This window comes from Mesoplodon densirostris, chromosome 16, assembly GCF_025265405.1.
Source record: "Mesoplodon densirostris isolate mMesDen1 chromosome 16, mMesDen1 primary haplotype, whole genome shotgun sequence".
Classification (NCBI taxonomy): domain Eukaryota; kingdom Metazoa; phylum Chordata; class Mammalia; order Artiodactyla; family Ziphiidae; genus Mesoplodon; species Mesoplodon densirostris.
Window position 1 is genome coordinate 33,350,053 of NC_082676.1, and position 15,521 is coordinate 33,365,573.

Below are 15,521 nucleotides of genomic sequence, written 5' to 3' on the forward strand. Positions count from 1 at the left end.
TACACGGGCCTCTCACTGTTGTGGCCTCTCCCATTGCGGAGCACAGGCTCCGGACATGCAGGCTCAGCAGCCATGGCTCACGGGCCCAGCTGCTCCGCGGCATGTGGGATCTTCCCAGACCGGGGCACGAACCCGTGTCCCCTGCATCGGCAGGTGGACTCTCAACCACTGCGCCACCAGGGAAGCCTGATCAGAGATCTTTGATGTTCCTATTCTAGTTATTTTGGCATATTTTAACAGTATTTTTAAGTGAAGGTCTGTATATTGTTTTTTAGACATAATGTTATTGCACACTTAGACTACAGTATAGCATAGACATCACTTTTCTATGCACTGGGAAACGAAAAAATTCATGTGATTCACTTTATTGTAAGATTTGCTTTATTGTGGTGGTCTGGAACCAAACCCACGATATCCCTGAAGTCTGCCTATATTCAATAACAACGCTTAGCTGTATTAACTGACTTAAAATGAAAATCTACTTAAAACATATGAAACAGGGCTTTCTTAAAATAGGCTCTCTTGGGACTTCCCTGGTGGTCCAGTGGTAAAGAATCCGCCTTACAATGCAGGGGACGCAGGTTCGATCCCTGGCCAGGGAACTAAGATCCCACATGCCGCAGGGCAACTAAGCCCGTGCGCCACAACTACTGAGCTCGCACGTCTCAACTAGAAAGCCCGCGTGCCACAAACTACAGAGTCCATACACTCTGGAACCTGCATGCCACAACTACAGAGCCCACGTGCCCTGGAGCCTGTGTGCCACAGCTAGAGAAAACCCACACGCCACAACTAGAGAGAAGCCTGTGAGCCGCAATGAAAGATCCTGCATGCCACAACTAAGACCCAACACAGCCAAAAATAAATTAAATAAATAATGAATAAATCTTGAAAGAAAGAAAGAAGGAAAACAAGGGAGGAAGGGAGGAAAGAAAGAAGGAAAGAAAGAAGGGAGGAAGGAAGGGAGGAAGGGAGGGAGGGAGGGAGGAAGGGAGGAAGGGAGGAAGGAAGGAAGGAAGGAAGAAAGACACTGCCCCCCTTTAAAAAAAAATAGGCTCTCTTGACTCGATGGGGAAACATTAAAGAATAACTTAAATTCGAGGTTTCTAGCAGATACTGCCCCTAATCCTGGGAGACAGCCAGCAGTTAAGAGAGACCCTAAACTGCTCTGGGAGAAAGTCACTCCCCACCCACCCCAACCCTTTCACACAGGGGAGTCCATGTAAGTGCTGCTCGACACACATGCCGCCACAGCCAAGCTTCACACGCAGCAGCGCTAGCCTGTGGTGAGTGGATGACCTTACCTCTCCATTCCCACCCACCTCCCCAGGAGCGAGGCCCCATCTCCCATTCTTCAGTGCACTTCTCTGAAGAGTGTAAACACGGAGACACAGCGTGCCCTGGCCCTTGGGGAAGAGAGACCCAGAGTCTTCCCTGACGGTAACAGGAATCTAGCCCTGGGTTACGCAGACACACCGAACCCTTTCAAACCAAGCCTCCCCGCCCCCCATGCGGCCTCCAGCATCACCCATCATACTTGCTGCACTTGTACGAGTTTTCTCCATCGAGCTGTTCCGGCTTCACAAACTGCTCCAATGCCTTGTTAACGCTCTGAGCAGCCTGGGAACAGAGCAGCACCAACACCACATTACCACTCATTGCTGCTTGTTAGGAAAAAGAAAAAAGACGACTCGAAAGTATAAAAGCAAATGTGAATTTTTATGTAAAAAGAAAATCTTCTTTCATTATGATGTTCAGTTTTATATTAATACATGTACACACCAAGCTATTTCCCCTCCCATTAAAAAAAGAGCAGATTAAAGTCAGCAAAAATATGTGAAGAGGTTGCTTGCTGCAGCATTATTTAAAATAGTATAAAACTGGAAACAAATGAAGTATCTACCAGCAAGGAATCAGGCATGTAAATTGGCTGAAGCACAACACACAGAAGGCCCAAGCAAAATGCAATGAAGATAGGAAGTGGCCAAACAGACTGAAGGTATAAACTCATTTTTATAAACAGTAAACGAATACTCTGGAAGCAGTTTATATCAAACTGTTAACAAGAGTACATCCTGAGGGACAGGATCCCACGCGTCTCTGCAATGTTTTTTTTTTTTTTTTTTTTTTGCGGTATGCGGGCCTCTCACCGTTGTGGCCTCTCCCATTGCGGAGCACAGGCTCCGGACGCGCAGGCTCAGCGGCCATGGCTCACAGGCCCAGCCGCTCCGCGGCATGTGGGATCCTCCCGGACCGGGGCACGAACCTGCGTCCCCTGCATCGGCAGGCGGACTCTCAACCACTGCACCACCAGGGAAGCCCAATGTTTCTCATTTTTATCATTAGTATGTATTACACTTGTAATCAGAAAAACAAAAGCTTAAGACAACAAAAAAATAGGAGTTTAGAAAATGCAAGAAGCAAAACAGTATCTAAAGAATAACAACCACCTAAATTTGGCTAATATAGGCACCAGAATCTGGTTTTATTAAGATTAAGTCAAAGGGTAATAAAATTATTAAACGTTTTAAGTTTTTTATGATGCCTAATACAAAGCTTAAATAATCTCCTCTAAATAAAGTCCTAGCATATTAAATTTTTCAATTTATATTCTCTAACAAGTGTAGTCTAAATTATAAGTGAACTATAAATACATAAAGTATGACTGACTTTTTTTAACTTCACCACCACAACAACTATCAAACTTACCTTTATCTCCAATGTTATATCGAGATATGGATCAAAAGTATCTGACACACCTTTGCAATTTAAACATTTGACTGAAATAAAAAGAAAATGCAAAGGATAATCAGTATAATCAGTATAGTATAAGTATAGTAAAGTATAATCAGTATGGCAATACCAACTACTGAAATGACAGAACATATAAATACTATCACAAAATAAAAAACACAAGGTACTTTTTTCTTCTATCACATTGGGCAAACAATTTTACTACTACACAGTGAGAGGCACGAATGTGATGCACGTTCACCGCTGGCTGGAGTGTAAACTGGCATCAGCTCTTGGAAGAGTGACATGGCAGAGTCAAAGTTTAAAATAAACACACCCTTTGATAAGGAGATTCTAACAAATTATCCTGTGTATGTACACTTTTACATGGACGTAAAGGCATGTGTATACAAGGATGTTCAATGAAGCACTGATGGTAACAACAACAAAAATTAGAAACTATCTAAAAATTCCCTGATAGGGAACTAAAATAAATGGAATACTGCTGCGACTGTGAAAGACTCTGTTAGACCTATATGTGCTGAAATGTAAAAAGGTTTCCAATGTGAAAAGAAGCCAGTCTGCTCATGCACAGGAAACTATTGGAAGGATAACCACAAACTGGACAGGGGCTGCCTTTGAGGATGGGGGATGGGAGTCTGGGCTGGAAGGGAGATACACTTGCCATTATTAACCCTTACCTATCCTTTGCATTTTTTAAACCACATACTGTATCACACTTATCAAACTTTAAACAGAGTTTACCTCTAGATCTTAGGTATCCTCCAAATATCTGACAAACCAGTGTGGTAGCCTGGGTGTGTCTGTCTAATCTGAAAAAGTCAAACAGTAAAATGAGAGAAGAGTTCTACAAAAATGACAGAGGCTATAACCAGATTTTAAAAGCATGTACATCTATAAAAGAATGAGAATTCAAACAGCAGAGCTGCACAGTATGTGTGACAGCCAGAGAATAGCCTTGCCTCATCAGAACACAGTGAGGGTTTGGGGTGAGGCAGAAAAAGAGGTAGCATGGTATTAAGAAGGGACTTCAAAATTAAGTCAGGAATCTGGCCCTGAAGCAAGTAGTAAGAGGAAGTCACCCTAAAGCAGGACTGTGACACCGAGTGTGAGGACTTGCCAGTGAAGGCAGGGAACACAGAGCATTTCCCCCTGTTCTGCAGCCTACTGTCATCCAGACAAGGAAAGCCTGGCCAAGGCAGTGCTGGTGGCAGTGGGAAGGGAATGGGAGACTTGCTGGGTGTGTTGAGGCAATAGCAAGTGGGTTAGGACTTGTTATCTAATTGTTTCTCCAATCTTCCTCTTGAGCCCACATTTAGATTTTAAAGAAGAAACTGCAGAAACTGGTAACTGACCAGAGTGAGAAAGACACAGGGAACAAATACAGATTTCAAAGCCTAGACATCAACTCAGAAAACGTTGGCACACAAGAAAGGAGAAGTGGTTAGTTTTGACCTGCAGAGGGATGATGATACTCAGAAATTAAATAATGTCAAGACCAATATTCATGTCCTGACATCTGTAATTAAATCCAAATTATTATAGTAAGCACACCTTTTAAAATTTCAACCATTTGAAAATAATGCCAATCACCTGAGGAAGAGGCAGCGCAAAGTCAAAAGTTGAGGCCAAAAGAGAGCTCTGCACACCCATCGTAAAAGGCTAGACTGAGTTCTGGTGAGCCAGCGAGGTGGGCAGGGGGTGGGAATGGGGGTTTACCGATGCTGTGTTGTACTCACTTGTTGCTGCCATTCAAGCATGCTTTTTGCATAGCATCAACAGTGTGCTGAAGGAATTCATGGGCATCTTCTTGGCTTCCAAAACGGAAGTGCCTAGCTATGCCTATAAAGTTCGAGTAAAGACAAAGCTTTATCATCACGTGACAGGCCAGGCTGTACTCCCCCAAAGTTACATCTTATGTCAATACGTTGGTTAGAAAATACCCGATAATTATTTTATGAGGAAACAGCATTAATAAGCTCCCCTGAGAACAGCTACGACAGGCCCTTTAGACCATTAAAAGTCCACATGGGCTAGAGTTTCTGAGAGCCCAGAGACTCTATGTCTTCAGCAATAAAATGATACCTGAGTAAATTCAACCTTGGCTTCACTGTTTCAAAATTTTGTCCCAAATGTTATGTCAGTGCACACATCTTAAATCTGGCCCTAGATCTCCCTGAGAGAATCCATGTAAAACATAAACGTGTGAACCTACCTAAATTCTATCCCAATAACCTAGAGAACATACTATATTCTCCACTGAGTATCATCTTGGTCCTATTTCTAATTGACTAAACAGCCGCAAGACAAAATTACGTAATAATGAAAAACAACACAAAAGTATAAACAATATACATAGAATTTTAATGTGTATGAATATATATAAATATATATTAACTTGAATCATATGAAATTGCCAATATTCTACCAGTTCTGACCTACAAAAATGACAATTTCATTATTCAACCATATATGTTTGGAGTTAGCAGGCGGTGTATGTTCATGGATGTATGTATATACACACAGTGACATTCTCTTAAAGACTAAGTTTAAAAATATTAGACATTGGCCTCCCTGGTGGCGCAGTGGTTGAGAGTCCGCCTGCCGATGCAGGGGATACGGGTTCGTGCCCCGGTCTGGGAGGATCCCATATGCCGCGGAGCGGCTGGGCCCGTGAGCCATGGCCGCTGAGCCTGCGCGTCCGGAGCCTGCGCGTCCGGAGCCTGTGCTCCGCAACGGGAGAGGCCACAACAGTGAGAGGCCCGCATACCGAAAAAAAAAAAAAAAAAAAAAAAAAACATTAGACATGCCTGCCGTGTGTGTGTGTGTGTGTGTGTGTGTGTGTGTGTGTGTGTGTGTGTGTAATATATACACGTAATTAAACAAACAAAATCACCCCTGGCTAAAATTGTGCCAGGATCCTACAATGTTTAAAAAATTTTTGCATTGTCTAATCTGGCCTGTTAATAGTACCAAGGGCCAATATAATACCTCTTTATCTTCAGCAGCTTTTTAGGCAAAAAGATTATAAATTGTCAGTGTGTAATTATCCACCCCTATAATTACCCAGCTAGATACCAGATTAAGAGTTAGGTTTTTGTTTTATTTGCAAGCATTTTTTATTCCAGCTCAGCTAATTAAGATGATGTAAAAGCTTATTGCAAAAAACATACAGAAAGTACATACATAAAAATATTTCATGTGACCTATCAGGATTATTACAATTCAAGAGGAAATTTTAAAGTCATTTAAAAATTGTATAGAAAAACTGAAATCTATCCACAAATTTGCTAAGTTATGAGTATAAAATTTTCTTTAAAAGTATAATTAACTTTATTTTGATAATTCCCATCAGCTATGTATAGTGTAATACTCATTCACTGAATTAAAACTAATTGAAAACTAAAGAAACCTGTGGGACAATATTAGAGTTAGTATTAGCATAGAAATCCAAATATCTGAGAAAAACACTGTAAAACTTATCAATGATTTTATTAATAAATTGAATTTTTTAAAATTTTTAATGTGTTTATATATTAAACTGAATACCACCTTCTTTACTATATTGTCATCTTTTACTTTAGGTTTCAAAATGTGTTTATATAGCAAATAGTTTACTAAAAACCTGTTATTCATTAAGTACATATACATATACAATAAACTGTTGTAATACACAAGGAGCTCATCATTTACCAGTTAGACCATTAAGACCAATTAGCTAACAAATACTAATATAAACTACTATAGAGGATACTTACGCCGCATCTCATTAATGACAAACATCGGTTTAATAACATCCCCAGGATTACTGAGCGCCTGGGTAATATGAGCTTGCATTGTACACATCATACAAAATCCTTCTGCATGACCTGAAAGATAACAGATGATAATCCTCCAAATTAGCAAAATATGACTCTATATATACATCAAGGGGTATTATAAATAACGGGCACACTCCTGAAATAAGAATAACAGTTACAGGACTTCCCTGGTGGCACAGTGGTTAAGACTCCACACTCCCAATACAGGGGGCCTGGGTTTGATCCCTGGTCAGGGAACTAGATCCCACCTGCATGCCGCAACTAAGAGTTTGCATGCCACAACTAAGAGTTCGCATGCCACAACTAAGGAGCCCGCTGGCCGCAACTAAGGAGCCCTCGATCCTCAACTAAAGAGCCTTCAAGCTGCAACTAAGGAGCTGGCAAGCTGCAACTAAGACCCAGCGCAACCAAATAAATAAATATTAAAAAAAAAGAATAACAGTTACTATGTGTCATGTATTGAGCTATATACTTTTATTCATTTTCATTTAATTCTCCAACAAACTTAAGTGATAAGTATATACTGGCTCTACTTTACAAGAAAGGAAAATAAGGCTCAGAGAGTTAAAAATTTGCCCAAAGTCAAATAGTTATTAAGGGGCAGACACATAATTGGACTCAAATCATACCCTTCTAATTTCAAAGCCGGTGCTCTTAACTATTGTCTATACTGAAAAAATAAGAATTTTTTTTTTATACTACCATTTGTCTCAAACAGTAAAGGAATGTCTCCTGTACAAGGGGTTCAAAATCTCTGTAAGTATTCTGACTTTCTTGGCCACATACAGTGGTCTCTGTTGCATTTTTTTTTAACAACTTTAAAAAAAAATGAAAACCACTCTTAGCTCATGACTAAATGGTGCTCCTGCCATCTTGTGGGTAGAGCCCACAAATGCTGCTCAACATCCTACAATAAACACAGGACAGCCCCTACAATAAAGAATTACCTGGTCCTAAATGTCAATTACACCGAAGTCAAGAAACTGCCTAAAACTAAAGGCTGCTCAGACCTGCCTAACAAAGCTTTAAAAGCCTCAAAAGGTCCAGACTATTTCCTTTTTTTAAATTTTATTTATTTATTTTATTTTTACTTATTTTTGGCTATGTCGGGTGTTTGTTGTTGCACACGGGCTTTCACTAGTTGTGGCGAACAGGGGCTACTCTTCATTGCAGTGTACAGGCTTCTCATTGCGGTGGCTTCTCTTGTTGCAGAGCATGGGCTCCAGATGTGTGGGTTTCAGTAGTTGTGGCTCACAGGCTCTAGAGCGCAGGCTCAGTAGCTGTGGCTCATGGGCTTAGTTGCTCCGCAGCATGTGGGATCTTCCCAGACCAGGGCTTGAACCCGAGTCCCCTGCATTGGCAGGCAGATTCTTAACCACTGCGCCACCAGGGAAGCCCTCATTTTTTTTTTTTTTTTTTTTTGCGGTATGCGGGCCTCTCACTGTTGTGGCCTCCCCCGTTGTGGAGCACAGGCTCCGGACGCGCAGGCTCAGCGGCCATGGCTCACGGGCCCAGCCGCTCCGCGGCATATGGGATCCTCCCAGACCGGGGCACGAACCCGTATCCCCTGCATCGGCAGGCGGACTCTCAACCACTTGCGCCACCAGGGAGGCCCCTCATTTTTTTTTTTTTAAAAAAAGTATTTATTTATTAGGCTGAGTTGAGTCTTCGTTACTGCGCGTGGGCTTTCTCTAGTTGCGGCGAGTGGGGACTGCTCTTTTTTTGCAGTGCACGGGCTTCTCATTGCGGTGGCTTCTCTTGTTGCGGAGCACAAGCTCTAGGAACGCGGGCTTCAGTAGTTGCAACATGTGGGCTCAGTAGTTGTGGCTCGCAGGCTCTAGAGCGCAGGCCCAGTAGTTGTGGCGCACAGGCTTAGTTGTTCTGTGGCATGTGGGATCTTCCTGGACCAGGGTTCAAACCCATGTCCCCTGCATTGGCAGGTGGATTCTTAACCACTGCACCACGGGGAAAGTTCTAGACTATTTCCCATTAACATAACTGTGCCCCAGAATAAAGCTCAAAAATATTTATAGGAGTAAAAAGAAAATCCAGTACGCAACAACATAAAATTCTAATTGAAGAGTACAACTGAGTTATATACTCAAAGATGAGGCACGGAAAGATCAGAAATGACCAATAACAAGGAGCAAATAAACAAAAACAGACATGAAAATAACACAGATATAAGACTCAAAAATAAGGACATTAAAAAAGACATTTTTTAAATATATATATAATTTCTATGCTCGAGGTAGAAAAAAGAGCATGTTAAGGAGAGATATGGAAATAGAGCCAAATCTACTTTACAGAGGAAAAGTAGAATCTCTGAGATGAAAAACACACCAGGTGAAATTAATAACAGATTAGAAACAAAAGAAAAGATTAGTGAACTTGAAGACTTAGCAACAGAAGTTATCTGTAATGAAACACACACACACAAACCTAAAAAAAAAAAAAAAAACCTCTCAAAATAACAACAAAAATTAAGCATATCAGTGACCTGTGGGACTACGTCCAGTTGTCCCTAATGTACATGTAATTGGAGTCTGAAGGTGAAGAGACAGAACAAATATTTTAAGAGATAATGATTGTATACAAAGGGATAGCACAAGGAAGTTTTTTTAGAGTGACGAAACAGTTGTGTATTCTGACTGAGGTGGTGGTTTATATGAACCTATACCTGTATTAAAATTCGTAAAACTGATCCCCCAAAAATTAATAGGACTGTACACTAAAGAAATTAACTTTATGTTAATTATAACAATAGAAGTTTTTTTAAATGACTGAAAGGTATATAAATCTGAAACAGTAAATTTACAGATCTAACAACCTCAACAAACCCCAAACAAAAGACTACTTAAAACAGTGATAAAAAGAAAAATTTTAAAGCAGTTAGAAATAAAACATTATGTATATAGGAACAAAGGTAAAACTGACAACAGACTTCTTGTCAGAAACAATGCAAGACAGAAGACAGTGGAGTAACATCTGTCAAGTATTAAAAGAAAACTGTCAACAGAGAATTCCATACCCCATGAAAACATCTTTCAAAACCAAAGATGAGACCTTCCACTTCTTGGAAGATGGATTAGTGGTACTTTTCCCTACTCCTCCCACTAAGTACAACAAAAAATCCTGGACATTGTATATGAAGCAAACATAAGCTGTGAAAGACAAGCTAGCAATTTCAGAACCCAAGGAATGACATGGCAGTGAGTTCCCTGGGATTTCTTTCTGCTCCATATATTCCAGGACTTGGAGCTGAAGAAGCCACCGACCTGGAAACACCAACAAATGGAGGGAACAAAGCCACAATGAAAGCCTGCTATCTCTAGCCAAAGGACCAGGAAAGGGGCAGCCTAGCAAGGCAGAAAACTTACAAAAACTGCTTTACCCTAGTCAAACACACAGAAAAACTGTGGTGCCACACCTACCCATGGCCAAGTGAGGAGCCTAGTCTTCCACTTACATCCCAACCTACCCACTGGGGTAGTGTTAGAAAAGGTAAATTAGGAATGGGAACTTTCATCCATGCTGAGTGATAACAAACCACACCCCCATCACACAATGTCAGTGAAGATCAAATGAAGAGCCTGGATTTCCACCCACAAACCCAGTAATAAAGAAGCATCCCTCCTTATTATGCTAAGTTAAATAAATCAAACAGAGAAAGACAAATGCTGTATGATAACACTTACATGTGAAATCTAAAAAATACAACAAACTAGTGAATATAACAAAAAAGTAACAGATTCACAGATGCAGAGAACAAGTTGGTGGTTATCAGTGGGGATAGAGAAGGGGGAGGGGCATGATAGGAGTAGGGGATTAAGAAGTACAAACTATTATGTATAAAATAAGCTACAGGATATAGTATACAACACAGGGAATTATAGCCAGTATTTTATAATAATCATAAATGGAGCATAACCTTTAAAAATTGTGAATCAGGGCCTCCCTGGTGGCGCAAGTGGTTGAGAGTCCGCCTGCCGATGCAGGGGATACGGGTTCGTGCCCCGGTCTGGGAGGATCCCATATGCCGCGGAGCGGCTGGGCCCGTGAGCCATGGCCGCTGAGCCTGCGCGTCCGGAGCCTGCACGTCCGGAGCCTGTGCTCCGCAACGGGGGAGGCCACAACAGTGAGAGGCCCGCATACCGCAAAAAAAAAAAAAAAAAAAAAAAAAAAATTGTGAATCACTATACTGTACACCTGTAACATATCATATTGTAAATCAATTATACCTCGAGAGAGAGAGAGCAAGAAAAAGAAAGAAAGGAAGAAAGAAAGAGAAAAGAAAGAAAGAAGCAACCCTCGAACTCCCCAGTGGGTAGCGTCAGAATCAGGACTTTCACTATCACCCAGTGGTAAAAAGCCACTGCTGTGTCAGTGGACATCATGTGGGGAGAAGAAACTCCTACCCCCACCCAGGAAGAACACGGAGCCCCAAACCCCACCCTGGGTGTCAACAGACTGCATGGGGAACGTGGACTTCTATCTCCACCTAATATTTCTTCCTTTGCCAGAATGGTGTCAGAGAAAGCCAGCTAAAACACATATTAGATAAGATCCAATACCTTATAACATAACACAAAAATGTCCAGGTTTCAACTGAACATCACTCATCATACTAAGAACCAAGAATTTCTCACTCAGTGAAAAAAGACAATGAATGAATAGATGCCAACACTAAGATAGGAGGTAAGTTAGAATTACCTAACAGAAGTTTTAAAGCAGCCATGATAAAAATGCCTCAACAGGTAGTTATGAACATACTAGAAACAAATAAAACAATATAGAAAAACTCAACAAATAGAAGATATAAAGAACCAAATGGAAATTTTAGAAATGAAAAACACAGTAACTGAAGTAAGCAGCTCAGTGGATAAGCTAAGTAGAAGAATGGAACTGACAGAGGAAAGAATCAGTAAACATGAACACAGAACAACAGAAATTACCTACTCTGAACAATACAGGAAGAACAGACTGGGAAAGAAAAATGAACAGAGCCTCAGGGACCTTTAGGACTTTAACAAAATATCTAACACATGCTATCAGAATCCCAGAAGGAGAGGAGAGAGAAGGCTGGGTTGAAAGTATTATAAGAAATGAAGGCTGAAATTTTCCCAAATTTGGCAAAAGATATGATTCTATAGATTCAGGAAGCACAGCAAACATCAAACAGGAAAAAGAACAAAGATATTTATGCCAAGACACATCATAATTAAACTTATGAAAACTAAAGACATCGAAAAAATCTTGGAAGTAGTGAAAAAAAAAACAACACCTTACCTATAAGAGAAAAACTATTTGAATGGCAATGGATTTCACATCAAAAACTATGGAAGACAAAGGAAGTAGCAGAATAATTTTCAACTGCTGAAAGAAAAGGACTGTCAACCTGGAATCCTATACCCAGTGAAAATGTCCTTCAGGAATCAAGGTGAAATTAAGACATTCTCAGATGAAGCAAAACAAGGAGAATTTGTTGCCAGTAGACTTACCCTAAAAGAATGACTTAAGGAAGTTCTCTAAACAAAAAGGAAGTAATTTTTTTAAAAAAGGAACCCTGGAACATCAAGAAGGAAGAAGAAAACATGGTAATCAAAAATACAGACAAATACAATAGGCTTTCCTTCTCTTGAGTTTTCTAAATTATGTGAAAGTTGAAATAAAAATCATAACACTGTCTGATGTGGTTCCAAATGTATGTGAGGAAATATTTAATTACATGATAACTAGGGAAGAGTAAAGGAGATAGAAGGGAAAGTTTCTACACTTCCCTTGAATTGGTAAAATAACAACATCAGTAGACTGTGAAAAGTTATGTATAAATAATGCAAACCTAGAGCAACCTCTAAAAACACTGTATAAAGAGATACACTCAAAAACATTAAAAAAAAACAAATTTTTAAATATTCAAATAACCCACAGGAAGGCAGAGATAAGAAAACAGAAATGAAAAACAGAACAGAAAACAAAAACAAAATGACAAACTTAAGTCCTAATATATCAACAACCACCTTAAATATCAATAAACATTACACCAATTAAAAGACTTAAATTAACAAAGCAGCTTTAAAAACATGATTCAACTATATGCTGCCTATAAGAAACTCACTTCAAATGTAATGATACAAGCAGGCTGAAAGAAAAATGATGGAAAAACATATGTCATGCAAACATTAACCCAAAGAAAGCAGGAATGGTTATATTAGTAGCAGATAAAGTAGACTTCAGAGCAAAGAAAACTACCAGAGAAAGTGAGATTATATAAAGGATCAGTCCATCAAAAAGACAAAGCAATCTCAAATGTGTTTGTACCAAACAACAAAGCTGCAAAATACATGAATTGAACTCTGATAGGACTGAAAACAGACATAGAGAAATCCACAACTAGAGCTGGAAACCTCAACATCCTTCTGTCAACAATTGATTGAACAATTAAACAGAAAATCAGCAAGGATACAGAAGAAGTCAACAGCACCAACAGCCAATGAGATCTGATCAACATTTATAGAACACTCCACCCAACAACACATTTGTTTCAAGTGCTCACAGCACATATACCAAAATAGACTATATCCTGGGCCACAAACAAACCTCAAAAAATAAAACAACTGAAATCATAATAAGTGTGTTCTCTGACCACAATGGAAAATACCAGAAATCAGTGAGAGAGAGATAACAAGAAAGTCTATAAATACCTGGAAACTAAGTAACACACTTCTAAATAACCCATGGGTCAAAGGGTAAGTCTCAAGGGAAACTAAAAAATATACTGAACTGAATGAAAATAAAAAGACAATATATCAAAAGTTTGGAGACACAGGGACTTCCCTGGTGGTGCAGCAGTTAAGACTCCACCTGCCAATGCAGGGGACATGGGTTTGAGCCCTGGTCCGGGAAGATCCCACATGCTGTGGAACAACTAAGCCTGTGTGCCACAACTACTGAGCTTGCGCTCTAGAGCCCACGAGCCACAACTACTGAGCCTGCATGCTACAACTACTGAAGCCCATGTGCCTAGAGCCTGTGATCTGCAAAAAACACAAGCCACTGCAATGAGAAGTCCGCACACCACAACAAAGAGTAGCCCCCACTCACCACAACTAGAGAAAGCCCGTGTGCAGCAACGAAGAACCAACACAGCCATAAATAAATAACTAAATTAATTAATTTAAAAAAAGTTTTGGGACACAGCTAAAGCAGTGTTGAAAGGGAAATTTACAGTAATACCAATATCAGAAGCAAAAACAAGGATATCAACCCTGCAGACATCAAAAGGATAACAAGGGAATACTATAAATAACTTCACACACATAAATTTGACAACTTTGGAAAAATGGACCAATTCCTCAAAAGAAGTGAACTACTACAACCCACCCAATATAAAATAATTGGAATAGCGCTATACTTATTAAGGGAATTAAATTTTCAATTTTAAAACTCCCAGAAAAGAAATCTCCAGGCCAAGATAGTTTCACTGATGGATTCTACACTAAATAAGAATTTACATCAATTCTACACAATCTCTTCTGAAAAACAGGAGTTAACATATCCCAAATTCATTTTATAAAGCTAGTATTACCCTGATAGCAAAACCAAACAAAGGTGGTACAAAAACAGAAGATTACAGACCGACATATCTCATGAACACATGTAAAAATCCTTAACAAAAATTCAGCAAAATATAAAAATAAACATCATGACCAAACGGAGTTTATTCCAGAGATACAAAGATGACTCAGTATTGGAAAATCTACCAGTATAATCCACTATATTAATAAGCTGAAGAAGAAATTCACATGATCATATCAATTTGACACAGAAAAACCTACTGACAAAAATCAACACTCATTCAAGATAAAAAGCGGGAATCAGTAAAACAGAAAAACAAGAGGAAAAAAAAAAGAAAGAAAGAAATAGAGGGGAACTTCCTTGACTTGATAAAAAGGATATACCAAAAACCTACAGCTAACATCAAACTGAATGCTTTTCCCCTAAGATCAGAAATGAGGCAAGGATGTCAGCTCTGATCACTCTTATTCAACATATTGCTAGAAGTTCTAGCCAGTGAAATAAGGCAAGAAAAGGGAATAAAGGATACACATCAGTAAGGAGTAAGTAAAAATGTCCCTATCTGCATATGACGATTGTCTACGTAGAAAAATACAAGGACTCCCAAAAGAAAAAAAAAGCCTAGAAATATTAAGTGAAGTCAGTAAGGTCAATATACAAAAATCAAATGTACTTTTATATACCAGCAATAAAAATGTGAACACCAAAATCAAAAATATAATGATGCTTATAATTCCTCAAAAAATAAAAGGATTAGGTGTATATCTCACAAAACAAACATGTTGATAACTACACAACACTGATGAAACAAAGTAAAGAAGATCTAAGTAAATGCAGAGACATACCACATCCACAGACTGGAAATGTCAGCATAGTAAAGACATCAATTCTCCCCATCTGAGATACAGGTTTAACAAAATTTCTATCAAAATCCCAAAAATATTTTTTGTACATATAGACAAGATTATTCTGTAATTTATATGGAAAGACAAAGGAACCAGAATAGAAAAAAACAATTTTGAAAAAGAACAAGTGGATGGACTCACTCTACCTGATATCAAGATTTATTATATAGCTACAATAACAAAGACCAACCATGTTGTGGGACAGTTACATACCTTAACAGAACAGAATAGGGGACCCAGAGATAGACCCACACAAATACACCCGAGTGATTTTTTACAAAAGTGCAAAAGCAATTAATGAAGGAAAGACAGCCTTTGAAACAAATGGTGCTAGAGCAACTGGACATCCAGACAGAAAAACTAAACCTCACGCTATACAAAAATTAACGTAAAATGGATCACATACCTAAATGTAAAACTATAAAACTTGTAGGAAAAAAAAATAGGAGAAAATCTTTAGGAT

At 39.3% G+C, this 15,521-nt stretch overlaps 1 protein-coding gene across 3 annotated transcripts in view; it reads right to left on the reverse strand.

Moving 5' to 3' along the window:
- USP42 (ubiquitin specific peptidase 42) overlaps positions 1 to 15,521 on the reverse strand; it is a 43,834-nt gene that overhangs the window by 14,233 nt on the left and 14,080 nt on the right. For all 3 annotated transcript variants that reach the window (XR_009530104.1, XR_009530103.1, XM_060077655.1), the window contains exons 4-8: positions 6,513 to 6,623; positions 4,494 to 4,596; positions 3,499 to 3,566; positions 2,710 to 2,780; positions 1,538 to 1,620 (exon numbers count right to left, since the gene is read on the reverse strand). Coding sequence is in view for 1 of the 3 variants with exons in the window: in XM_060077655.1 (XP_059933638.1) it covers positions 1,538 to 1,620; positions 2,710 to 2,780; positions 3,499 to 3,566; positions 4,494 to 4,596; positions 6,513 to 6,623 (436 nt within the window). In the remaining 2 variants the exon portion in view is untranslated. The remainder of the gene's footprint in view (positions 1 to 1,537; positions 1,621 to 2,709; positions 2,781 to 3,498; positions 3,567 to 4,493; positions 4,597 to 6,512; positions 6,624 to 15,521) is intronic.